Consider the following 27,693-nt stretch of genomic DNA (forward strand, 5'->3'; position numbering starts at 1 on the left):
TCTCAGGTCCCTTACCCTCTGCCTTAGCCTCAAAAAAAGTATCTGTTGCCCCTGCTACCACCATGGGATAAGCTGTAAAAATATTCCTCATCTGTGGTAAGTTCTGCCTCATTTGTATGCTAGCCAGAAAAACAGTCAAAATTGTGGAATAGCAATCAGAACTGAACTGAAACAGTATTGGAACCCCAATATGCGGCATGTGTTTGTACTTAAGATTCTTTGGTTTTCTGTACTCTAAAATAAAAGCAGACCATAAATGAGGTGAACATGAAATGGAATCTAAAGTGAAGTGGCCCAAGCAGGCAAACTACCTTTTAAGGAGGCCCTTAAAGATAGCGTTTATAGAAGCCCTAACTTGTAGATCCCATCAGAACATTTAAGAGACCTCTTTCTTGATTGGACTGTGGTTTTTAAATGATCATCTTTTGAGGTAATTCTGAACGTGTCATTTTGTTACAGTCTTTGATTGGGGTATATATAGCATGTTTTTTGTTCATTCTGGTTTTTATAGGTAGATGGGAAAGTCAGCGTGAATGGAGAGACGGTTCATAGAGAGGAGGAGAAGGAAAGAGAGTGTCCCACGGTGGCACCTGCCCACTCCTTAACCAAATCCCAGATGTTTGAAGGTGTGGCCAGAGTGCACGGGTCTCCCCTGGAACTGAAACAAGACAACACTAGCATCGAAATCAACATAAAGAAGCCAAACTCTGTTCCCCAAGAGCTCACAGTAAGAACCGAACATTTCCCCGCCTCCCTTTGGGATAATTCCATGGTGAAAGAATCTGTTTTTAAAAATAAGTAGGTCATGATAATGACCATTTCTTTCTATGTTGGCATATTAGTTTGCTAGGGCTGCTGTAAGTATCACCAACTCAGTCGCTTAAATGACAGAAATTGTCTCACAGGCCTGGTGGCTAGAAGTCCAAAACCAAGGTGTTGGCAGAGGTGGCTCCCTCCACTGGTCATGAGGGAGCATCTGTTCCAGGTCTCTCTCCTAGCCTCTGGTTCCTGGGCTTATGGATGTGTCATCCACCTCTCTGCCTTCATCTTCAGTGGCGTTCTCCCTATGGATATGTCTGTATTCTGATTTCCCCTTTTTATTTTATTTTATTTTATTTTTTGAGATGGAGTTTTGTTCTTTTTGCCCAGGCTGGAGTGTAATGGCTCAATCTTAGCTCACTGCAACCTCTGCCTCTGGGGTTCAAGCAATTCTCCTGCCTCAGCCTCTTGAGTAGCTGGGACTACAGGCATGCACAACTGCACCCAGCTAATTTTGTATTTTTCATAGAGACAGTTTTTACCATGTTGGTCTTGAACTCCTGACCTCAAGTGATCCACCCACCTCAGCCTCCCAAAAGTGTTGGGATTACAGACGTGAGCTACCGCACCCGTCCTGATTTCCCCTTTTTAAAAGAACACCAGTCATACTGAGTATGTCCACCCTCCTCCAGTGTGACCTCATCTTAACTAATCACATCTGCAGCAGCCCTATTTCCAAAGGTCACATTCTGAGTATTTAAAGGTTAGGACTTCAGTAATATGAATTTTGGGAGACACAATTCCACCTGTATCATTGGGGTATAATGGAAGGTATTACAATTTATGAGCCAGAAATTACCTTTTCTTGTCTCACTATTGGTGTCCAGTGTTATAGAAGAATAAGTAAATCTTTAAGATACCTTTTTTTTTCCTGTTTATTTAGGACCTCATTAGACTTGTTAGTGCCATTTGAAAATAACTGGTGCTATCAGAATCTGGCTTTCCATCCCCAGCGATATATATAAAAGGGTCTTTTTGTTATTAAAGAAACAAAAATTCATTTAAAAGCTGAAAGTAATGTAGAGCATGAGAGTACTATTGAATGGCAAAGCTAAAAAAATATATACTAATACAGGTATGGCAGAAAAGTGAACTCACTATGATATTTGTTGCTTTGGAGTAGAAGACATCATTGGGAAAACTACACTTTCTTCCATCTCTCACCAGAAAGACTCACGCTGGTTTTACTAATCTAACCAAAACTGTCACTACACAGATGCAGCCCTGCTTTTGAGGTGGGGGCTGGACTCTGTTCAACCTCATTTGTCCTCACCAGAGGCTGAGTTTCTGCTGTTCTAATTTATAGCATTTGGGTTTGTATTATAGTTAAAAGAAGGAAAAAACTGTCAAGTTATTTTCCCCCAGGACCTAGAAAGGTTTGGTGTGAAAGGAAACGTCTTCCAGCACCAAGGGAGCTGAGCGTTGTGTGACCCAGCTAGCTAAAACCCACCCAGAAGGCTGGATATCATTATTTTTTTTCCTCTATGATTAGTCTTTTGAAGACTAAAATTATGTTTTTCAGAGGAGTTGAGAAGATATAATTTTTCCCCGCAGTACCCAAGTGCTCTATGAAAGAGATTCACATGGGAATAGACCAAAATCATTTTCTCACCATGGTAACATGTTTCCTAGTCTCTAGGAGCAAAGTTTTGTGATCCAGGCCAATGCATTCTCTCCTGAACTTGGACTTCCTGGACTTCCATTTTACTTTTCATTTGCATACGTCTTACCTCTGCTAGAGATTTCTTGCAGATGATCAGGAGACAGAATATTGAGTTCTGCTAGCAGTATGAGAACTTAACTGATACAGTAAACATTAACTTATGCTGTTAAAATTAGACTAGAAGCCCCCCAAATTAGACATAGGGGTGGCATTGCTTTTCAGGGCAGTTAATAATTCTGTTCGTATTTCTCTTTTGCCATTTTTCATGATGAGCATTTTCTAAATTCCCTTCATAAAAAAGATTTCACATTGATTACATATCCCCCAAAGTATCTTGTTTTAAGAGAAGCAAAATTACACGATCTGAAAGAAACCATGCTATTTCAAAAGTTTATGCATGATCACATGGAGAAAGGTGGCCTTCGGGACTTTCTTCCTAGAAACGAGCCGGATCCTGGTCGCCTAAGGATGCAGGTCTAAACTCAGAAAAGCCTGGGAGTCTTTCCCTTTTGTGTATTTCTTCCTTGGAGAAATTGCCTAGTTCAGAGTAATTTCTAGTTCAGTGAACCCTAATGTTTCTGAATAGGTAGTAGTATTTATGGACCCTGTCTATAGTACTTGAGGCTCTTAAATCAGCTGTGGCAGGGGGTATTGCATTACTTTCTGTGTGGGAAAATCTCTGTATATATCTCTCAGACTATAAGCTATTAGCTGTACTACATAGGACTGTGGCTTATTACTAAAACACTCATCATACTCACATGCAACTTAGGACACCACAAGTTTTCCATTCAGAGTGAGTTATCCCAAGAGTCATTTTAAAAGAATCACTTCTCCAGTAAACCTACTCCTCATTTTACTTCTTTCTGCATGATTCCAAGCAAAGCATTTCTTGACTTTGTTACAGCCAGTATACTCCTGTTAAAATAAAATTTAAAAAAGGAATTAATTAGTCATGGCAAAATATGGTGACCAACTTAAAACAGGAGGCTGCACTTCAGGGCCTCCCAGAGATTGACACCAGCTCGGACTTCATTTTCTGTTTCTAACTCACTTGCCTGATTCTGTGGGGCTGTCAAAAGATTAGTGTTCTTCTTTTTAAATAGTGTCTTTCTTCCAAAAACTGCATTCCCAACAGATACACTCTCTACAGAGGAGTAGCTTCACCCACCAGTAAAATGTCACAATTCCTTTAGGGTGAGCTAGAACTGTTCAAAGGGCACAGCAGCAGCAGTAGGCAGGAGCATGAATTCAGGAATGGAGGGAGAACAACAGAGAAGGGCGGCCCGAGACCTGCTGGGGGAAGGGATGCGTGCGAAACGTCAGCGTCTGGGCCCCGGATGGGCACTATGGATGATGTCATGTTATCTCTTCAGTTTCCTTCTACTTCATCTTTCTCATTTGAAACTCTTGGGACCATCACTTTCTTACTTTAGAACTAGATCCAAAATTAAGTTAGGAATTTCAAAAAATGTTTTGTCTGTACCTCCTCATGCCAGACAATTCCCAGTCATCTTCAGTCAAATCACCTTTATGATAATAAGATTGTGATAGCAGTTACCTTGCAGATGGGCACCTGTTAACTGGTAAATACGAATTAAGGACTTACTGTATTACCTGTTTTTTGAAATAGAATAAACTTCTAAACTTGCCAGGAAAAAAAATGTTCATAAAGCCACTAGAAGAGTATACAGAACAATGTAGAATTAAATCCAGAGGGACTCTGACTTAGGATGGTTCAACTTACAATTTTTCAACCCTATGATGGTGCAAAGGCAATATACGTTAAATAGCAACTGTACTTCAAATTTTGAATTTTGATCTTTTCCTGGGCTAGTAATATGCAGTAGGACACTCTCATGATGCTGGGCATGGTTGTGAGTGAGCGCCAGCTCCCAGTCAGCCACGAGATCACAAGGGTAAACAACCAATACTCTGTAGTGCGCTGGATCTCCAGATGATTTTGCCCAACCGTGAATGTGAGAGTTCTGAGCATGTTTAGGGTAGGCTAGGCTAAACTATGATGTTTGGTAAGTTAGGTGTATTCAGTACATCTTTGACTTAACGATATTTTCAATTCACAACAGTTTATCGGAATGTAACCTTATCATAAGTCATGAAACATCTGTACTAGATGGTGGAGTAAGAAAACCAGAGGAATATAAGATTGCAAAGAACAGGCAAGATCCTTGTAGGCTGGGTTTAGTCTGGGAAGGTTTTGTGTGGATGTGGATTTTGAAACTTGACAGTAAGTGTGGGATTTGTATTGAAGTGGAGGAGGGGCTATTCTGCACCCCAGGAAGAGCAGGATCAAAGGCATGGACAGTGGTGAGGAGCCCACCAGAGGACCCCAAGAAGGATAAGAGGTGATGAGTGTGCTGTATATTCCAGGCAGAGGGATCAGGTCCTCCTCTGACCACCCCGTCCTCTCGCCCCCAATTATCCCTGAGATATTTCAGGGGTTTTGTTCATTTCAGCGTCTCTGTTAAAGGACCAGTGGAAACCTCTCACTTTTTTTTTTCATTTTAAAATACTGGCTTCTGTAAGAAAATCCTGTTATAGCACACAAGTAGACTCCTAGAAATAAAGGACTGTAAAATAGTTTAGAAGGTCTTCTAATCTGAGGGCTAATATATCCTGTGTTTAGTGGCCTACAGAAAGATATTTTTATGTATGTCTCCCCCAAAGCTATTCCAGTGTTGTCTTGATTCCCTGTCAGTTACATTTGTATCTGAAGCTCTTCTTTCCTCAGTGGCACCAAAATGACCCTTTTCAAAAATACCTAAAATACTTCACACACTAGATCAAAGGTTAGACTCCACCTGAACAAGTCAAACTGTCTGAGCCTTAATTTATATTTAAAAAGAAGTATAATAATAGCAGAGACATCAGATGGTTATTGTGAGAATTCATGTCTGTAGAGCACTTAGCACACTGTCAGGTGACTCAGAGACCACAGGTGCCACTCAGCTATCTTTAATATTGTCATACAACAAGTGGGAGTAAGGAAGTTGTAATATTTAATACATTTTGCAGAAGCCCATAAAGGCAATCAGTATGAAGTTTTTTGGATTAAAGTAAGATGGTCAAAATTACCATCTTGAACAGATGTGAATTTCATACAAATGAGATTAATTCCTTGTAATCTTCTAACTCAACTTGTTGTTCCAACTGTAATTCTCTAAAAAACATACAGATGTGGACAGCTTTTTCTAAAAGACAGTTGTCCTTGCAGACACTTACATGATTTTTCCTGCAGCTCTTTTTTGTTTTTGTCTTTTCCCCCCTTTTGTAGAGAATGGGTTCTCACTATATTGCCCAAGCAGGTCTCAAGCAATTCTCTGGGGCTCAAGTGATTCTCTCACCTCTTCCTCCCTACGTGCTGGGATTACAGGCATGAGCCACCATGCCTGGCACTTCCTGCAGCTCTTTTTGCCTTTCCTGTTGTTCCCTCCTTTCCAGTTCTGGCCCCCTCCTGCCACCTAAACCCCTAAGACTCACACCCATCTCCACCTGTGTCACTCCCTTCCATGTCTGTTCATTGGATCTCTCTCATCAGCTCTTCTCAAATGACGCAGCCCTTGTTCTCCCTCCTAGTCAGCACCATCCCACCAGGTTCGTGGCAATTTTCCCTCATTGACCAAAGGCCAAACTCACCTATTGGGTATCTAAACTACTTCATCTGCTTTTCTCAAACTAAGTCATAAGGTAGGTCTGTTTTTCCCATTTTGAAAAAGCTCTAGGTCTTCCTCTTGAAAATTCAGTACTTATGTTTTCTGTTCCAGGAAAACAGACAATTGGATCTTTCTTGAAACATTGCATTTTGCAGTGAGAGCAGGGTGAAGGCATTTGAGTAGGTGCTGTTTTTCTTACAGCCGAGACCAACTGCAAATTCCTTTTAGATGGCAAATGTCAATAAACATTTCTTTAGAAACTGGTTTTCTCCATCTAGAAGTAGTTGTAAGATTGCTAGATTTAATGATTTTTAAGTCATTAAAGAGATTTAGATACAGATGCATTTACAGATTTCAAGAAAGCATACATCAGAGAAAATAAAAAATTAACCTGGCCTACCTATCCAGTTACCTGGATCAAAACCTCATTTTTTTTTTTAATTTGAAAAGCTTAGTACCAATAAAAAAAAAAAGTATAAGACATGGAGAGCCTGATTCTCCATATAGATTCTCTGTCTTCCAGTGGCAGTAGATATTTGGAGGTATAAAAGTGAAAAGAGAAATCCATGCACAGCATATGTGGCACCTGGGTCTGGCACCGTAGTGCCAGAGCATAAATAGACTGATTTTCCAGGCTTGTGTCCAGATAAACTATTCAAGACAAGAGCCAGGAAATCACTCAGAGTCACAGAACCGTTGCTCAGGAGAGGACATTGGACATCATTTGTTCCAACCCATAGAGGTTAAATGATCAGTCCGAGCTCACCAGCAACTCCATGCTAGAGACAGGCCCAGCACCCAGGTCCTCAGTCTCAGGAGGGTGCCTGCCCTCCTGCTTCACATTTCTAATACATCTTCCAGTATCGTTCTCTGGGCCAGTCCACCATCAAGATCCTAGTTAAAATGAGCAGCCAGATGCCAGGTAGGCTTTGGGCTAGACCGTGTCTCTCTCAAGCCAGGAAACTGCCGCCTCCTACCTGAGGCCCCAGGGCTGAGTCTGGCACCCGGGCAGTTTGGATCACATTCTCAGTTAAGGGGAAGCCAGCTCCTGGCTGAGTCCCATGCAGTCTTTCTGTGCTCTCATTCATTCACATCCAGGGATCTGTTTTTATTTACTTGTTTTCATTCTTGAGAAAGTGTTACCAATTGGAGAAGGGAAGGGCTCTCCTCTGTTGAGCTGTAACCAAAGAAAAATACAGGTCAGAAAACACATTTTTCCAGCAAGGCGGGTTTGTTTGAAGCAAACCTCTGAGTGTATCCCTGCCAACTTTGAACTCATTTCCTTTGAAGTAATGATGTCAGTACAAAAGTAATAAGCCTCCAGGATGGAGTATCCAGACATAAGTTAATTAACCTGGCTTTGGGGATTTCCCTTGATTACAGATAGCCTATATACATTGCAGAATACAGAAAACTGGAGAAACCATCAACTACCTATTACTCAGCCACTCTGAAATTAATGCTAAGATTTTTAGAAAATGTATATTCTTGTTTTTCTCAGTGTGTATAAAGTATTTTTAAATGGGTTCCTGTTATTCAAATTGCTTGCTTTTTGTCTTACTTTATCTGAATATTTTGCTAGCAGTAGCCAGATTTTGATGACTAGCATACATTTAAACTAAGCCAGAGTATACATTCCATAAATAATGCATAATATTTATTTACTTAACAAGGATTACGCATCTGGCTCCTAATCCCTCAGAACCTGGACTGAACAGAAATCCCTGAGATGAGCTGATGGCCAGGGGCAGTTGGGTCTCCAGGAGCCAGGAGAGATTCCAGGAGAGTTCTAATCTTTTGCAGAATAAATGAGTGGGAGGTAGAGGAAAGAAAGGGAATGGAAAAAGCAGTTCGAATCACTTCAGCAATAAACAAGACTCTCAGGTGATAGATTGCCTCTCCTGGATCAAAACTGCTAAATACTGGAGGACAGCTTGGAGGGGATATGACTCTAAGCCCAGATGGTGGAGCATTGAGATCACCAGCACAGGCAGGGTTCCCACCTCCCCTGCCTTCTAGCAGTATGACCCTCGGTAAGTTGCTTCACCTCCTGGGCCTCAGTTTCTTCGCTTGTATAAAGGGAATCATATTGGCACCTACCTCCTAAGCTTGCTCTGAGAATTATGTGAGATGATTCTTATGAAAGGCCCAACAGCACTGACACGTGGCAAGTGAGTAAATATTGATTGCAGTTTCTGCTGTTGCTACTATCAATTTACCATATCAAATGTCAGGATGTAACCTTTAAAGCATCCTTTTAAGGTAAGATAAATTGGGTTATCTGGAGTTTAGTGTTTGAGTGCTGAGCCATACAGAAATGCCTTGAGAAATGTGAGAATTCTTGAAAGTAGAAGTTCTCCGGCACGCGTAAGTGGTAAAACGTTGCTGGAATGTGGTGCGCTGGTACAATAAGCCTTAGTAAAGTAGTTAATGCTTGAGCACCCCGTCCCCTTTGCATCACACATCAGGTGTACAGGGCTTCACGAATTGTCTTACTTCATTGATTCTAAGTGGCACACTTTTCACATTTTAACATCTCTAAATCAGGATCTGTCTTATAATCAATAGTGCAGCATATTTAACAGATGGTGTGTTTTCTCTCTTAGTAGTACCTAAAGTAATACCACTTAAAATGGATGGCGTTTTAGATTTAATAAAATATGTTCATTTCTTTGTTCATTTTTGGTCTGGTGAGACGTTGGCCCTGTTGTGCAGTTATTTGTTTTGTTTATAGTATTTGGAAACACCAGTGTTCTCAAGAGGCTCATTCATCAATATTTAACTGCAAATTCGTTTCCTGGTCTCAGATGGTTTTCTATAATGTAATCCATTTGTGGGGAAGGGAAAGCTAAAAATCAGTATTTCTGCCAGTATTTTCTATATAGACATCATAAAACAAAAATGCCATCATGTATTAATATTTCTACATGTGTGGGCGAGCACTTTAAATTATAAAACCCAACTTATTCTTTTGCAATGCTAAACTGGTTGATCTTCAAATCCTACTGCCATGTTGGTGGTTCATATAGTAAACAATGTAAACATACACATGTACCATAACCTAAATATAACAAAAGAGACAGTTAACTATTTTCACTCATTTCATTCTCTTGCAGGGATTCAACCCAGACTTATTGATATATGAAAATATTACAAAATCCATTAAATAATACCAAGGTGATGCATATTTCCTGCAGGGATTCAACCCAGACTTATTGATATATGAAAATATTACAAAATCCATTAAATAATACCAAGGTGATGCATATTTCCTGCCTAGGGTTTTAAAAGTGAATTTTAACTTAATATTATGTTCTTCCAGAATTGATACATGACTGTCCATCATTAGAAAATGCCCATCTAATTATGAGGATTTCAAAACTACCCCATCCTCCAAAGAAAAATCACATTTTGCCACTAGATGCTATTGTAAAACCTTTTAGAAACTTGAAAGTTTTGTTGTTTAAAATTTTTTTGTTTTTAAAGAATTCAGTGATGGTTTCCACCAATGCATTAACTTTAAATTTCATTTTGAGAGGCAAAATTTGATTTATGGATAAAATATATATACTTATGAGAGATGAATAAATTCATAGTTCTTGAGAACCCATGGGGATATTTTATGAATTATTTAGTAATGCTTTTTCTGAAATCAACTTTAACCTTTATCTTAAAACCTTTTAAAATGTATGCAATATTTCATACACACTTTAAAATTTAACTTTAGCTTTTTACAAGAAACTTCTACCAAAAAATGCAGTAGTCATTAACTTGCTCTCTTTAATTATCAAAATATAATCTAGCTAGTATTTAATTTAACATTTTATTTATTTTTGCTAAGCAAATATTGTAATAGCAGGATAATTTTGGACTTTGTTCTAGAGTCAGTTGGCTCCCAGTGAAAGACAATGTAAAATTACATTGATTTTGTTTTCCAATTACAGAAGTAATACATAGTCATTACAGAACATTTTGGAATACATAAAATACATGTAAAGAGAAGGAAAAGTCACCCAAAATTTAAGCACATTAAAAATAGTTACAATTAACATTTTGATATTTTCTTTTTTTCCTATATGTTTATGTATAGGCATGTATATAATCTTATAATGTAAACATCAAACTATATGTACAGTTTACATTTCCTATCATTGGACAGTGTTTTCACATATCATTAACTATTATTCAACATCTTTTTTTCGTGATTATATTGCCTTTATGGACATGCAGTAATTCATTCAATCATTCCCCAATTATTGGGTATTTAAGTTGTTCCAATTATTTTTACTATTATAAATTCCATCAAGCATAAAACTGACACAATTGAGGTACTACTGAGAGAGAGGAACACAAGCATTAGAATAATAACTGAAGGTGCCATGGAGATGAACATGACAGTGATGTGCCAAGTGGATTAGACAGTGAGGTCCAACTCACAGAGACTTCTTAGTGGAGAACAAGGAGGAAAGGCAAACCTGAATTCCCAGCCATAGAAACAGAAAGGAAGTGATGGGTATGAGCACTAGTATGTTCGAAACTTAGTAGGACTTGGCAAATGATGGCTATTTACAGGGTATGAGTCAAAGATCACTTCAAAGTTTATGTGATGGGAAGAACTGCTGCTATAAACAGAAATTGTCAAATTTGGAGGAGAAGGCCATTGACCCTAGGGGTGAAACCAAAGCTCTGATGGACTCTCACAGCTGGAGATGAAAATATGAGTTATACACGGAGAATGTAATGGTGAATCCATGGGAATAATTTATATACTTGAGGGTAATTCAGCACAGGTAGAGGAAAACAGGGTCCAGTTGAAATCTTTCGGAATGACCCATACTTTGATGAAAAGGAAAAAGAACCAATGAGAGAAGAGTAGGCTGAGAGTGGGGAGGAGAGGGAAAAGGAGAGAATGAATTAGAACTCCAGTAATAGAGATTCACTGGGCGCCCAGGAAGGATGAGAACTTTAGACTAAAATCCACAGTGCTAAGGGCCACAGGCAACTATGCCAAGACAGGCCACAAAAGACAAAAAGGCTTCACTGGTGTTATGTCCCTAAGCCAGCTTGATAGGTGTTCAGGAACAAGTGGGGGATAGCCATGATTTTGAACTTTTGGTGGTGAAAGAAAAGAAAATGTGGGATGTACATCCGAGGCAGTCATAGGAAGTTTGGGGAGATGGTGAACCGCATGGGTGTCCTGTTCTCCGTCGAATGTCTCCCTCCAGCCAGTCCAGGCTGTCACCATGAAGCTGCCTGGGAAGTAGAAGAGGGAATTTATATGAGCAAACCACTTTGTTGGCCTAAAAATTACTGCTTAAAAAATAATTTTTAGAACCTTTAAAGTAATAATTTATTCAAGGGGGGAAAAAAATCTCTTTTTCAGGCAACCACTGAGAAAACGGAACCAAATAGTCAAGAGGACGAAAATGACGGTGGAAAACCAAGAAAAGGGAATATAGAACTTGCCTCATCAGGTTTGTTTCATAAGAGACTAGTTTTAAGGCAAATCATGATAACTCTTAAGATGTAATGGAAATAGCCAAGAATTTTCCTACTGAGCCACAGAAAGGTAGTAATTAGACTCTAGGAGTGGTGTGGTTGTGCTGCCACCTAGAGGCTTCCTGGGGAAGTTCTGCCCATATGGTTAATGTTGCTCTGAAAATACGAGCCCGTGCTTTTTCTTAAAGCTACCCAGTTTTATTTTGTTTCTTATATATTTATCTCTATAATCATGAAGAATATTGTGTTCTCCCATATAAATTATAAAAATTGAGGGTAAGATTTTGACACACAGTAACAGCAACAGATAAGCGAGAGATCAAAAACATAAAAATAGATGCTGAAATCATAATGCTCACATATAGTTTAAAAAGAATAAAATAGTGCCATGAATCTGGACAGTGAGTATAATATACTGTATTCATTGTTTTAGCAAGGAGACCACTGTTCCTGAAAGTCTTGTTGCTCAATATTTTTTGCAGCCTTATCAATATGTTTAACACATTTCTTCTTTTGATAAACCGTAAAACCTCTCACCCTCTTCCAATACCAAATTATTACCTTTATAAGGCCTTTCTCAAGTGTTTACCACTTGAGAAAAATAATTTGTTAAGTACCAAATTATTTTTAAGTGACATTTTAAAATAAATTAAATATCACTTAAAATAATAGCGTATACTTTTTCAAACTAGATTGTGCCTTCACGTTTTGATATGCCCCCTTGGGTAGTGACTTTCCCACCCCTTCTAAAGTGAACCTAATTCTTCTTTAAGTATCAGAGAACACTTTATTTTCATTGCATTATATACATATACCCCACAATCCATAACACATTCCAATTAAGAAATTCTGATGTTAAAATGGAGTATTGAAATACAGAAAAAGGAAGCATCAGGTTGCTGCTCATTCACTGGGATAGAAACTACCTGTAGATGTTCTCTCAACCAGCCCAGCTGTCATAATCATTATATATTTCATGTCAGCTTTCTGTTCCATGTAATGTTATTCAGATGTAAACCATGACCCTTACCAAAAACTGAAGTTCTTCATAGTGTGGTTATAGGACATGTTTTATGTTGCTTGTTGTTCAGTACTATGAAAGAGCTTTGGGAATTCCAGCATCTTAGGCTCTTTTATACCTCTCAGCACACTGTCATCCAGCTTATATTGCCAGGACAGGATATGGACTGAAAGTCTGTATCATGGCAATGTCATATTCGTGGCATTGCAGAGTAAATGACCCTATAGTGATTTGATTTTCTTTTCCTTCTCTATTTCTGGATGTAACTCCATTGCAGAACCACAGCATTTTACAACAACTGTGACTCGATGCAGCCCGACTGTGGCCTTTGTGGAATTTCCCTCCAGCCCCCAGCTGAAGAACGATGTGCCAGAAGAAAAAGAGCAGAAGAAACCAGAAAATGAAATGAGTGGAAAGGTGGAGTTGGTGCTGTCACAGAAGGTGAAGTGCAGAGTGGAGGAAAGCGGTTAAACCCGCAAGTTAACATGGCCCCATATTACAGCTAGCTGTTGCTGTGGCAGTTGTGAATAATGAAGATTTATTTTCTCCCCTCATCTTTTTTTCCTATCTTTAATGTGTAGTTTTTCTTTTTCTTTTTTTGTGAGATGGAGTTTTGCTTTTGTGGCCCAGGCTGGAGCGCAGTGGTGTAATCTCTGCTCACTGCAACTTCTGCTTCCCAGGTTCAAGTGATTCTCCTGCCTCAGGCTCCCGAGTAGCTGGGACTACAGGTGTCCACCACCACACCTGGCTAATTTTTATATTTTTAGTAGAGACAGGGTTTCACCATGTTGGCCAGGCTGTTCTTTGTAGAAAGGTGTAATATAAGTTTTAAAGCCTTGCAGTTAGGTTTCAGTTTGCTGTGTGTGTTTGCTTATTTGCTTTTTAACCCATCAGCTTACTGGCCACTCTCTCTCCAATAATCACCTATTTGTTAGCAATGGTAATTCCGATGCCACTGGATTTGGATAACAAGGAACCTAGAAAATTATTATTCTGATATAGCAGGTTTTAAAGTCTTGTCTTTGTTAAAGTTTCTTCCTTGTTTAGAGTCTCATCTCATACACATTAGTTTGATTTGTTTTCAGGTACAGAGTCTAAAAATATTCATGAGTTACAGCAGTTGTTCTCAACCTTGATTACTCTTGAGAATTTAAAAAATACCAAGCTAGCTGGGCGTGGTGGCTCACAACTGTAATCCTGGCATTTTGGGAGGCCAAGGCAGGAGGATCACTTGAGCCCAGGAGTTCAAGACCAGGCTGGGCAACCCAGAAAGTCTTCATCTCTACAAAAAAAAAAAAAAAATTAGCCAGGCATGGTGGTGAGCGCCTGTAGTTCCAGGTACTCTGGAGGCTTAGGTGGGAGGATCACTTAGCCCAGGAGGTCAAGGCTGCTGTGAGCCGTGATCACACCACTGCACTCTAACCTGGGCGACACAGCAAACCCCATCTCAAAAACAAACAAAACAATCCAAGCCCATTCCAGACCAAATAAATTAGAATCTCTGGAGGCAGAGCCCAAGCATCTGTATTTTTAAAAGCTCTCAGGTAATTTTATTGGGCCACCAAGACGGAAAACCGTGGACTGGCACAACTGGAAGACTATTTGTGGTGGTGTCCCACCTTCCAGAAGGAATCCTCAATTTGGATCTGACCTTAAAGTAACCTTAAATTTGTAGCTCCAGTTTATTCATCATTTACTCAACGAGTATTGACCGTGCACCTACTATATCATGCCTGGCCGTGTGCTAGGTACTGGATAGTCAACAGTGAACATGATGCAGTCCCTGTCCTAAGGAGCTGAGAATTCTGTATCCTTGGTAGAGCCTCTAAAATGCCTGTTGCCTTGATGCATTTTCAATATTTCAGACCCTAGCTATTCTTCATTTTTATAGATAATTAAAGAATGGTCTACAGGTTTGGAAAGGGGAACCAAACTGGGGGTGAAATGTTGGGAGGCAGGCAGAAGTTCCCACTTTTGCAGGTTTCGCATTATTTTGGACTAGTAACCATTATTTATTATCCTTCCAAATTTACTTGCTTTTGCCACTTAAATCTAAACTGAAAGGAAAAATCTGTATGATTGCAAGTAAAAAAAACATTTAACTTGAACAGAATGAATACCCTAAGTAAAAGGTAGTCATTGCCAGCCTCATCTGTGCAACCTCATCTTGGAGTCCATCTGTGGATCACCAGAGTCACACCTGCCCAACTACGGAAAAAAATTGTTTTCAGTTCTTCAGTTTGTTTGTGTGTGTGTTTCTGTGCATTTTGCCTTTTGGTCATCTGGTAAACATTATTCTCAGAATATTTTTTAAGCATAAAATTAAATACGCAGGATTACAACAAAGCACCCATGCTTACAGGCTGACCTTTTTACATAGCGGTCATTTTGATCATTGCTGATGACCCTTAACTGTTTCATTTACAACCAGGCATTACTGAAACGTGTTTTTGCCAGCCTCCACTATGAGGAAATGCTCTGAGGCTAATTGGTGGGTTGTCAGCTTCGGGAAGGCTAGATCTTATCATTTGCTGTGTAGCACCAACATTCATTTGGACACCTGGTTGACCTCTGTAATGCAGAATGAGGTGATTAGTTTTCTTCCAGATTCTCTTAGAGTTGAATATGTTATTCATAAAGAAAAATAAATCCTTCGGAGGATAAATTCTAACATAAATTATTCTGAGGACCAAATTAGGGATCAACGTGTAATGAAACAAGTGCTCTGTGGTCTCACTCGCCCTGAGGTCATTGATCTATCAGGAACAAAGCCACTATCCAAAGAGTGAATCAGAGAAGGTCCTGTGAGCAACTCAAAAAACATAAACTTATACAGCACGCTCTTCATTCAGACCTACGCACAGTGTCAACCGATGCTTATTTTAGACATTTTTGTTTTAGTAAGTTTGGTAATCTGGTCTTTCAGCAATCAGCTGATTAGAAGTAACAAATCAGAAGGGTGCTTCTACTAAAGGTCATTCAGATTAGGGAGAAACAAAATTAAGTAGCAATAACAAGAAAAATCTATTTTACAAAACAAACATAAGAATTTTTAAAGTCTGTAATTTTGCAACTATTTACAAGTAGTGACAAGTAGTCTAACATGCCTCAAGAATTCCCTAAGGGCATCAGATACTAAGGCACTGTTCGACAGTGGTTATTGATAATAATGCTTCTTTGTCAACAGGCAAAGTATACTGTCTTTAATGTACTTTGCATAAATTTGTGGGTGGTTATGTAATGTCTTTAGAATAATGTCTATTGAAAAGTAATATTACTTGAATGTTTAGCACTTACGGAGTAAGATTTGTTTTAATTATCTTATGTGGAACATCTAATTTCCTGACATTACAAACTCAGTTTTGTGTGGTACTGTGAAGAGAATTTGTGATTGTTTAATAAGAAAATAAGAGAGAGTGATGTGTAATTCCAAAGATGGAATTATATTGTCTTCTGGTTTGGAGAAAAGTGATCATTACATTTTTATGCTCTTGTCTGACTTACCTAAAAAATTGACTTTCTATTAATGTAGAGAAGGATGAAAGCGTTTTAGGAAAGAAACAAAAAATTAAATGTTTAAAGTTAAAGTGAAATGTTAAATGTTTGAACTGATTGACTTCTGTTATAACCATGGATCCTTAAATTTTATGTCACCTGTGTGTTTGTTAATGGACAGTTATTGTAATGTTTATGCCTGTTGTCCATTGTCCAGGTGGTAAAGCCAAAATCTCCAGAACCAGAAGCAACGCTGACATTTCCATTTCTGGACAAAATGCCGGAAACCAACCAACTGCATTTGCCAAATCTCAATTCTCAAGGTAAAGAGGAGGACACGTTTTATTTTAGGTCTACATGTTCTGCTGAGCCCATCTGTAGTAAACTATTACTTAATTTAAAGGAAGATTACGTCCTTTATGTTGATATTCCTTTAGCCAGCATGTTTGCCAGAGTCTGTGATGGCTGAATTTATAACTTAAGAATGGAAAGCTGGGGCTGGATTCTCTATTTTAGCAGACCAAGAACCCTAGCTGCCAAGGCCATTTGGTCAGCCAGGCACTATAGGCACAATAGAGCCTATACAAGTGTTAGAGCTTTAAAATTTTGGTATTATCAAAATTAGCTGGACGTGGTGGCACATGCCTTTAGTCCCAGCTACTCAGGAGGCTGAGGCAGGAGAATCGCTTGAACCCAGGAGGCGGAGGTTGCAGTGAGCCGAGATCATGCCACTGCACTCCAGCCTGGGCGACAGAGTGAGACTCTGTCTCAAAAAAAAAAAAAAAAAAATTATTATCTCTAAAATATAAAGATAGTCATAAACTCAGAAATTAATATATTTAATAAAAAGTTTAATATTATGTCTATTTCACTGTTAATTCTAGTCATCACCATTTAATTTGACAATAATTTTGAGAAAAAGCCATTTTTTTTACTCCATAATAATTCCTGGGTGCCTGATGATTATTGAGAAATCATTCACCATCATAGTTAAACAGGTTATAGACAAACATTTTAATCTTTCCAAAAATCATTTGTAGCTATATATATATATATATATATATATATATATATGTATATATGAGAAACGTATGTGTGTATGTGTAACACACACACACAATACTGAGGATTTAAAAATGTTTAACACATACATACTGAGGATGTATTTTAATGTGTTTGATATGATGTGGGAAGGGGTTGCCTCTAAAAACATAGGCATTTAGGGCTTTATAAGAAAGTCTTAAAATGGCACTGACCACTGAAAATTCCCCAAGTACTGTGTAGACCATATTTAGGGTTGTGACTTCACCCCTTTATTCTTTAAGAACCCAATTTGAATCCCTTTATCCCAGGGGGAATCCCAGGTGCCCATGACCACCAGAAAGGGCCCTGAGGGATGTGAACGTGGAGGATGGGTTCTGAGAATTCACAACCCAGAGGGACTATTCTTCAAAACAACTAGACCACTGAATTTTACTGCTGTGAGATCTCTCTCTAGATGTGGAAACGGGCCAGATGCAGTGGCTCACACCTGTAATCCCAACACTTTGAGAGGCCGAGGCAGGAGCACTTGAGGCCAGGAGTTTGAGACCAGCCTGGGCAACACAGCAAGACTTTGTTGCTACCAAAAAAAAAATTAAATTTAAGCTTACTTTCTTTCTTTCTTTTTCTTTTTCTTTTCTTTTCTTTTTCATTTCTTTTTTTCTTTCTTTCTTTCTTTCCTTTCCCCCTCCCCTCCCCTCCCCTCCCCTTCCCTTTCTTGAGGGAGTCTTGCTCTGTCGCCCAGGCTGGAGTGCAGTGGCACGATTTAGGCTCACTGCAAGCTCCGCCTCCCCAGTTCACGCCATTCTCCTGCCTCAGCCTCCCAAGTAGCTGGGATTACAGGCACCTGCCACCACACCCGGCTAATTTTTTGTATTTTTAGTAGAAATGGGGTTTCACTGTGTTAGCCAGGATAGTCTCATCTCCTGACTTCATGATCTGCCTGCCTTAGTCTCCCAAAGTGCTGGGATTACAGGTGTGAGCCACCACGCCCAGCCTAAACATTTTTTTAAAAAACAGCTAGAGTTCAGGAGGCAAGAACTGTAGGGTTTCTTGTTTTTCTTTTTTAATAGACTTTCCCCAGTGGATTTTGTAGATTTAGCTTATTTTTACTTTTCTTTTTAAGGGTGGGCAGCTATTTCAGCCACTGGCAGCATCTGAGTTGGCTTCCGTTAGCTATTATTGATGTTTGGCAGATAAGTTGGGCTTTATCTACATAACAGGGAACTCTTGGGAATAATTAACTGGTACATGTACTGATGGTTACTAGGTTCATAATGTGGAAACAAGTTCAATACTATTTTCGAAGCATTTATCTTAAATTTGTCAGTCCTACTGTCCTGAAGGGAATTAACAAAAATGAAGTGTCACAACTGGGCCAGCAAATGGCCATATTTGGACCAATTTTAATTCTGCCCTATTTCTAGTACTTTGTAATTGTGTAGATAAGTGGTATAGAGAGGGAATAAATATTTTAAGCCATTTTAAAGCCATGTTTTGTTTTCTTATAAATTTACACATTCCATTACTTATTGTGAGGCATTTTGATTTTATAAAATGTGCTGCTGAATTGAGAAACTTTACTTCATTCTTTACCCAAGTTGAATGATTAAAAAATAAAATTTAGTAGAGTACTGAAACATTTCAAAATTTATTCTTTAAGATAGAATTATATTTGGAGTACACCAGTTGTATACTTGTATTAGTTTGTTTCCATGCTGCTGATAAAAACATACCTGAGACTGGGTAATTTATAAAGGAAAGAGGCTTCATTGACACACAATTCCACATGGCTAGAGAGGCCTCACAATCATAGTGGAAGATGAAGGAAGAGCAATGGGACGTCTTACATGGCGGCCAGCAAAGAGAGAGCTTGTGCAGGGAAACTTCCCTTTATAAAACCATCAGATCTCATGAGACTTATTCACTATCACGAGAATAGCACAAGAAAGACCTGCCCTCATGATTCAATTACCTCATACCAGGTCCCTCCCATGACACGTGGGAATTTTGGCAGCTACGATTCAAGATTTGGGAGGAGACATAGCCAAACCATATCAATGCTTTTACCCGGTTCATGGAAACTGTAACTATAGCTGCATGCGCTGGAGACAGAATGCCTGGGTTCAGATTTTCATGTGTGTAGTTCTTAGCTGTGTGACTGTACCCATCAGATTTCCCCTAATCTCTAATCAGTACCTATAAACTAGAAATAATACCAGTAATAACCTCATAGGGATATTAGAAATACCAAATGGGAGAATCCATAAAAAGTGTTTAGCTCAATACCTGGCCCAGAATAAGCATTCATAATGTAATCTAGTAATCGTAGAATAGCAGCAGGAGTAGTAAAAGAATAGAGCAAGACACCAGGCAGGAATAAACTACTCTTGAATCCTTTCTTTAAAATAAGAGTGTTCATGTTGTGGAGATCCGGCTTTTCACTGCAGTTCTCAAACACTGGTGTGTGCCAGGGTCCCTGTAGGGCTTGGAGCCCACTCTCACAGTGTCTCATTCAGTAGGTCTAAGCTGGGACCAGAGGATTTGCATTTCTTACAGGTTCCCAAGTGATGCTCAAGCTGCACATCTCACCACACTCTGAAAAGCAGTGGCCTCAAGTATTTATTTAAATTGTGCACCAAAAATATCATTGATTGATATGACAATAACAGTAATAATTGCTTGAAGTTTATAAAGTTTCCATCTTTCAAGAAACCAAAGACATCTAATAAATGTAACCTTAAAATACATGATTTGTCTTCAATTGGGATGGGGAAATCGGGGAGGCATAGGTCTCTGCCCAGCACCCATTTAAGGGACTGATCTGAAGTCAAGCATCAAGTCCAGTGGAACTCTAGGGTTAGGATCAGGTATCCTGGAGAGACACCTAATACTTTCTCATCCAGAAAGTGGTCTCTTCCCCATTTCTATAAAGTCATCCATTCGTAGACTGGTCACACAGGTCACTGAAGATCTGCTGGTCGACCCTAATGCTGTTCCACACGTTTTCCTTACACACACACCCATGCATTCAGTCTTTAAATGCCCTGAAAACATTCATAAAATACATTTGAAAGTGACAAATTTTCTTTTCTTAACTGCCTCTCAGCAGCAGAAAGATATCTCAAACTGATGTTTCAGTGAAATATGTGCACATTAAAAACTGATTTTTTGGGGGGGCTTGAAAATGATGAGAACAGCAGAGTTTTAAGGATGCAAATCCTTGCCATGAATCACCACAGACAGGCATATACACAACCTTTATTTATATATACAAAAAACTTATGAAGTGTAATATATATGAAATAGTAATTAAACCACCCATCTTTGCTGCCCTTTATACTTTTCTAGTGTTCTCCAAAAAGCAATACAAATTGTACATTTTTGTTCTTGCATAGTATATCATCCTATCATTTTGAGATTTAACATTTTAACATTATCACCATTAAGTGTGACCCTATGAAATTTCACCTAACACCAAAGAAGACAAACAATAGCATAAATTGTCCCGGTTCTGTTGATTTTGTCCATGTCTTCAGGTTTTATCTGTGTATTATTAAGACATTTTGTACTGTAGATCTACTGACTGTCAGTTCTGGTATTGACTATAGCCAAACCCCCTTTCGTACTTGGGAGCATGGTTCTATTCAGTTCTCACCCTAGTTTTCATGGTTTTCTGTTTGTTCTGTTCTGCCATCTGATCTAGAGTCGCCTGGCACTGCCAGTGTTCCGCTTAGAGTTCAGAACTCTTGGCGACGATCCCAGTTTTTCTCCCAGTCAGGTAAACTGCATACTGGGTAGCTGTATTTCTTTTGTGCAAAAATCCATGTTGGGGCGATCAATGATGTCTGGCACTTGTCTTCATTTCTGATTTCTGGGGAAAAAAATTATTTCTTATGCACAGTTAGCAAAGAGCTAGTTCTTTGGTATTACTACCGTGATGCTAAAATTGTGGGTGGGGGGGAGAGAATCACACAACTTTGTGTTGATTTCAAGAATTCAGAGAAATAATAATATTCATCATTTTCTTGATAGTCCCCTGCCTTTAAAAACAAAAAAAAAATTAAAAGCATTTACAGGAAACTGATCATGGTTCTCTTGTTAACTGTGTCACTGTGTTTGCTTCCTGGGTGACATCTGGCCTCTCGTTGTATGGTACTTCTCCATGCCAGACAGTGAGGGAACTACTTAGTCAAGCCAGAATGCAAAGTGCACTAAGAATCAGTACTAATAGGAACAGTTTTTGCTTCCTGTAGTCTGGTACCTGGTGTTAATTGATGTGATCAATCATTTGATAGTGGTTTTAACTTTCTTTGGTGATGGGTGCAACTGCTACAGGGGTTGTCTGCTTTATTATGATTTTCTGATGTTCTTGGCTTACCAAACACAAACACAAAGACACACACACACAAAAATTGGTTTAAAGCTGATGTAGGAACTACACTCCACTGATAGGTCAAAAACAAAGACAATTAGAAGATACTCACATTCGTATCTTTTTTTCTTTCTTTTTTTTTCTGCGCAGTGGATTCTCCAAGCAGTGAAAAGTCACCTGTTACAACACCTGTAAGTCACTCATTTTAAGGAATAAGATTATGAGTTAGTGTGATTTTAATTTATAACATTTGATTGGCTTAAAGAGTATTCAGACTGGGTGCAGTGGCTCATGCCTGTAATCCCAACACTTTGGGAGGGTTAGGCGGGCAGATCACGAGGTCAGGTGTTCAAAATCAGGCTGACCGACATGGTGAAACACCATCTCTACTAAAAATACAAAAATTAGCCGGGTGTGGTGGTGCTACTTTGGAGGCCGAGGCAGGAGAATTGCTTGAACCCAGGAGACAGAGGTTGCGGTGACCCGAGATAACGCCACTGGACTCCAGTCTGGGCGACTGAGCAAAACTTCATCTCAGAAAAAAAAAAAAAAAGGAGTATTCAACCAAAATTGAGACCCAAACAATTGATTTTTAAAAGAATAATTAAAAGTCATATGTAGCGCCATTGGGTAAATTATAAAGATATGGATTATCATTATATGGAATTGTTACCGTGCCTGGAAATAAGTGATAAGAAAGCAAAATCTAAGAGGCAATTAAAATGAATGTGACAGACTGGGCATAGTGGCTCACACCTGTAATCCCAGCACTTTGGGAGACCGAGGTAGGTGGATCACTTGAGGTCAGGAGTTCAAGACCAGCCTGGCCAACATGGTGAACCCCTGTCTCTACTAAAAATACAAAAATTAGTTGGGCGTGCTGGCGGGCACCTGTAATCCCAGCTACTCAGGAGGCTGAGGCAGGAGAATTACTTCAACCCAGGAGGAAGAGGTTGCAGTGAGCCAAGATCACACCACTGCAGTGCAGCCTGGGCAACAGAGTGAGACTCCATCTCATAGAATAGAATAGAATAGAATAGAATAGAATAGAATAGAATAGAATAGAATAGAATAAAATAGACTGTGACAGTAGGAATTAGTATTAAAACTGACAGTTTCTATAGACACATTTTTTAAAATGCATCTCATTTTTTAATATGAGGATAATACTTGAACATAGTATATTGTTGGCAGATAGGACCTGCCTGAACTCTCCAGGAGACCCAAGCTCTCATTTTTGTACCCCTTCTCATAATCAGTATTTGACCAATATTAACTATAATGTTGCTTTCCATTTTGTATTTTAATGAAATAAGAAAGCATTTGTTAATTAAAATAAGACACAAGGTGCTGTGGACATTCCTTGCTGCTGCATGGCATCTGAACTGGTGTTTCTAATCTCGGGCCTGTCCTCCTCATTCGTCCTCTGGAATTTCCATTGGATTTGGAGACTTTCTCTGTGGCACAACCAACTGTGGCATTGCCCATGAGCAACCCCAGCTCAGCCACATAATCACTACTGTACCTTTGACTCTGGATCTAGCTGTGTAGCCCTGAAGGTGTTATATAACTTCTCTGAACCTCATCTTCCTTAACTGTACAATAAGGTGACAGTACTTTTCTTTTGAAGTTGTTATGAGCCTTAATTGAAATAATTATTCAGAAGCCCCTAGCACAGTGACTGATACGTAAATGAATCCTTCCCCCACTCCCAATAGCCAATCCAAGAGGCCCACCATAGTCAATATCAATTCTTATTTATAGGCAAATTGTCTCACTTAGGGAGTCCTAAGTATCTCTGCAGAACAGAGAAGGGATCCATCACTTGTTGCATAACCCACATTACAAAACTAGGGACTATCTGTGGAGGCTCACTTCCAAGCCAATACTGGGAATCCTGAGTTTCCTGGGAAGCTGAGTTCATTGATGATGGATGGGAACTCCAGAACGATCCCAGAGCTGGCATCCATGGCACAGATCTGAAGTTTTCCATTTTAAATTGCATTTAGAACAAAGATGTCAGTTGTTCATGCCCCTGGGGAGGGATGGAGAGGAAGGACATTCCAAAGAAACACATTCTCATTTCTTGTTTATGGAAAATAGAATAAGAAAGACAAAAATCACTGGCCTATTTAAGTAAATCCTCTGAAAATTTCATGTGCTTTTGATAGTAAATGGCTCATCATAGAATAGAAAATAAAAGAAACTTGAAATAAGTAAAGCTTCAAGAGGAGATAAGCATTAGATTATGCGGGCCTCCATAGACTGGCTATTTTTGATTGGACTTGGAGTACTTGAGGCCCTCAGGACTGTGAAAAGAAGGGACTCTGATGGTAGGAGATGCATTACCCAGCATGAAGGGATTCCATTCATTTATTCAACAAACATTTGTTGAGGGCCTAAAAATATAAGGTCTTGGGATAGATAGGAGGGTGAGGGGCCCTTCCTGCCTCCTGAGAAATCCCTAGGCCAGAGGAAGATATGGACTTGTAAACAGGTAAATTGTAGGACCAAGTGGGTTAAATGCTGTCCATTCTGACTTCCTCTATCACTTTTTACATCTCTTATGATAGTTATCACACTATCTTCTGGTCATACGTATATATTGGTCACTCTTCCACCCCACACGCACTCAGGTATAAGCTCCATGAGGCTGGGCCACTTGGCCAGCTGGTACCCCTGCCCTGGCCCACAGTCAGTGCCCAGGAAATAATCTGCAAAAGAAGGAGCAAGATCATTGTTTCATTCTCTCTTGTTTATCATGCTGGTTTCTTCCCCTTTATCCTCCTCTTAACATACCCACTGCTTTCCTCTCTTGCCTTTTGACACATATTCTGTATTTTCTGTACTCAATCCCCCTGCCCCACACTTCCTCCTCCTATCTGCCCACTCCTTACTTGACATTCCTGAGAGCACCGCCTAGTGAAATTTAGAAATTAAATAATTCCTAATTGTTTCTCTTATTTTCCTACTACTGAACTTTCCTCAGTGGTCTTTCTGTGGCTTTATTCACATAAACATCTCCTTTTCCCTCAAAAGACAAAGAGGGGCCGTGCCCCTGGAAAAGCTTCTGAATGTTTAAACCACCTCGAAGTTCTAGGACAATGACAGGTGGAGCCAACTTCCAATGTCATTAAATTCTAATAGAATTCTGGTGTAACCACATTTGGATAACATTTATGGTCATCCAAGGGAGTTTGGGAAATTTTAGATTACAGATGCTCTTCAACTTAAGAATGGGGTTACATCCCAATAAAGACATCGTAAGTTGAAAATACTCAAAGTCAAAACTGCATTTGATAACGCCAAACTTATGAACATTATAGCTCAGCCTAGCCTACCTTAAATGTGCCCAAAATATTTATGTTAGCCTGCAGTTGGGCAAAATCCTCTCACACAAAGCCTATTTTTATGATAAAGTGTTGAATATCTCACGAAATATATTGAATACCAACCTAAAAGTGAAAAACAGAATGATTGTTTGGGTATTTGAAGTACAGTTTCTACCGACTGCATATTGCTTTTGCACCATCATAAACTTGAAAAATTGTTAAGTTGGGGACCATCTGTATACACAATTAAATGATTTTCCCCCTGCATAACTTACCAGAGCCTGTAATATGCTAATGTGCAGTGTGAAACTCAGGAGTGGCAAGTAGGAAGCGATAAGCTAGTATCCCTAGCTTATTGGCCCACTTGTGTTTGACTATTCTGTGAGCATTGTGGCCATCGCAATCAATTGCAGGAAGCACGGTAGCAAGAGTACAAAATGAGGCCCATGTTTCATTTGTCCAAATATATTAAAGTTCTAAATATTTATGAAGTTATAAATCAAGCATCACCCATGGCCTGGCCTGCATTCTCTGCTTCAAAATACTTCCCTGGGCCAGCCCACCTGCATGCACCTGAATGGTAATGTGAATCTGTTGGGGGCCAGGCAGAGTGGGGGGTGGCCTGGCCCAGGTACCCTGGGCACTAACTGGATCTATCAAAGCCTTGGATAGGACTGCCCCTGTTCATCTTCCCAGGCTACCAGGGTACACAGATTCTGCCTGCACCCCTCCCCACCCCAACCCTGTTTCCCATCCCCCGACACCTTCCCCACCCTTGCCTTGCTTTTTCAACTCAAGATTCCCAGGCAGTTGCCTCCCTGTCCTACCCCTTCAGAACAAAGGGAAGGGAGGAGCACAGTTACTGAGGAACCTGGTCTGCCTGGGCACCTACTCTGGGTGACTGGGGCAGCCGACTTTAAACACAGCAACCCCTCTTTACTCGTTTCCCGGGGGCTGACTGATTTCCCTCCTCCCTCCCCCGACCTGCACCCTCCCAGTCTCATATTCTGTGGCCTGGACACCTGCATTGGTTCATGGATTTTTCTCTGTTATTCCCCATTATTTACTTGTTTCCCAAACTTGCAAAAACCTTTTATTAATACAAAAAGGAAATAAGTCTTTGAGCTTGAGCGTTTGTGTCATGCGGGCCCCAGGGCAAGTGATCTGCTTGCCTGGATCTTAGGTGTTACTGGTGAGCATTTGTGAGTTAAATAACCCCCTGTAGGGAAAGGTGGTATGGAAAAGCAACTGCAGTATAAAAGATTAGTTTTATAGTGTGGCAAACACTACTTCTTACAAAATGCATTTCTGCTAAAATAACCGGTCTTGTTTGCTTGGACCCAGGATCAATATGCAGAATGAGCACCTTAAGCTCAGAAGCATGAATGCGTTTAAGAGAAATCACTTCTAAGAGAAATGAAGCAAAGCTTTCCAACGCCAGTGGCTAATTACTTTGTGTTTTCATTAGCTCCAAAAAGATTCACAGAATCATACCAGCATCTTGGAAGTAAATCAAAGAGGGACTAAGATTAAAAAATGGTTTCTGCCACCAAAGAGGATGTTTAGATATGTGAAGCCTTCTGCTTCTGTGTGTCAATCTGGGTGCCAGGCCAGAGGCCAATTGTCTTCTCTTGACCTGGCCTGTCCCTTGAGGACATGGCTCCATTCTGATCATGCTTTTATTTTTCTAAGCAGTTTAAGTTCTGGGCATGGGACCCAGAAGAGGAGCGCAGGCGACAGGAAAAATGGCAACAGGAACAGGAACGTTTGCTTCAGGTAGGACTGGGTTTGCTGCTTTTTTTGTTTTTTCTTTTTTTTTTTTTTCTCTTACTTTACTTTCCATTGCATTAAGTAGACTTTTAGCACAGGAAATGTGGAAAGGAATCCACATGGATTCCACATTTTGTGTCCATGTAATGGAGTACCCTGTGTCTCATTCTTCCTGCCAAAGGCTACAATAATAAACATGATGAAAAACCATTCATATTAATGCTGAACCAAAAACTCCTCCAAATATGGTTAAGGGCCAGTCTACCCATTCATCACCTCCTTAGTTGCCAATCAATTTCTGGTCCAAGTAGCAGGGGGAATTAATTATCTAAAAGCTCTCTGCTAGCATACACGTGAAATAAAATTTAGCCTCAGTCTAGTTTCTTAAATAGAAACGTTTGCTCTACCTTTGAGGGCCAGGTGTGGTGGCTCACGACTGTAATCTCAGCACTTTGGGAGGCCGACGTGAGTGCATCACTTGAGGTCAGGAGTTCGAGACCAGCCTGGCAACATGGCGAAACCCCATCTCTACAAAAATACAAAAATTAGCCAGGCGTGGTGATGCACACCTGTAATTCCTGCTACTCAGGAGACTGAGACATGTGAATTGCTTGAACCCAGAAGGCAGAGGTTGCAGTGAGCTGAGATCGCGCCACTGCATTCCAGCCTAGACAACAGAGTGAGACTGTCTCAAAAAAAAGAACCAGCCTGACCAACATGGAGCCAGTCTCTACTAAAAATACAAAATTAGCGGGGCATGGTGGCATATGCCTGTAATCCCAGCTAGGGAGCCTGAAACAGGAGAATCGCTTGAACCCGTGAGGCAGAGGTTGCAGTGAGTCGAGATCACGCCATTGCACTCCAGCCTGGATGACAAGAGCGAAAATCCGTCTCAAAAACACACAAAAAAAGAAAAAGAAATGTTTGCTCTACCTTTGAGTAAAAGCTGCTGATTATCAATTCTAGAAAAATTCTGGTAGTAAGTTCATCATACTCCTACTTCG

General features: G+C 39.8%; 1 protein-coding gene across 8 annotated transcripts in view; it reads left to right on the top strand.

Moving 5' to 3' along the window:
• LIMCH1 (LIM and calponin homology domains 1) overlaps nt 1–27,693 on the top strand; it is a 359,644-nt gene that overhangs the window by 309,667 nt on the left and 22,284 nt on the right. For 7 of the 8 annotated variants that reach the window (XM_011987979.1, XM_011987985.1, XM_011987983.1 and 4 more), the window contains 6 exons: nt 512–727; nt 11,540–11,630; nt 12,954–13,117; nt 16,389–16,494; nt 21,738–21,778; nt 26,615–26,695. In XM_011987979.1, coding sequence (XP_011843369.1) covers nt 512–727; nt 11,540–11,630; nt 12,954–13,117; nt 16,389–16,494; nt 21,738–21,778; nt 26,615–26,695 — 699 coding nt within the window. Of the gene's footprint in view, nt 1–511; nt 728–11,539; nt 11,631–12,953; nt 13,118–16,388; nt 16,495–20,918; nt 20,994–21,737; nt 21,779–26,614; nt 26,696–27,693 lie in introns of all 8 variants that reach the window. The other variant, XM_011987981.1, reaches the window with a different exon arrangement.

This window comes from Mandrillus leucophaeus, unplaced genomic scaffold (assembly GCF_000951045.1).
Source record: "Mandrillus leucophaeus isolate KB7577 unplaced genomic scaffold, Mleu.le_1.0 Scaffold320, whole genome shotgun sequence".
NCBI lineage: Eukaryota > Metazoa > Chordata > Mammalia > Primates > Cercopithecidae > Mandrillus > Mandrillus leucophaeus.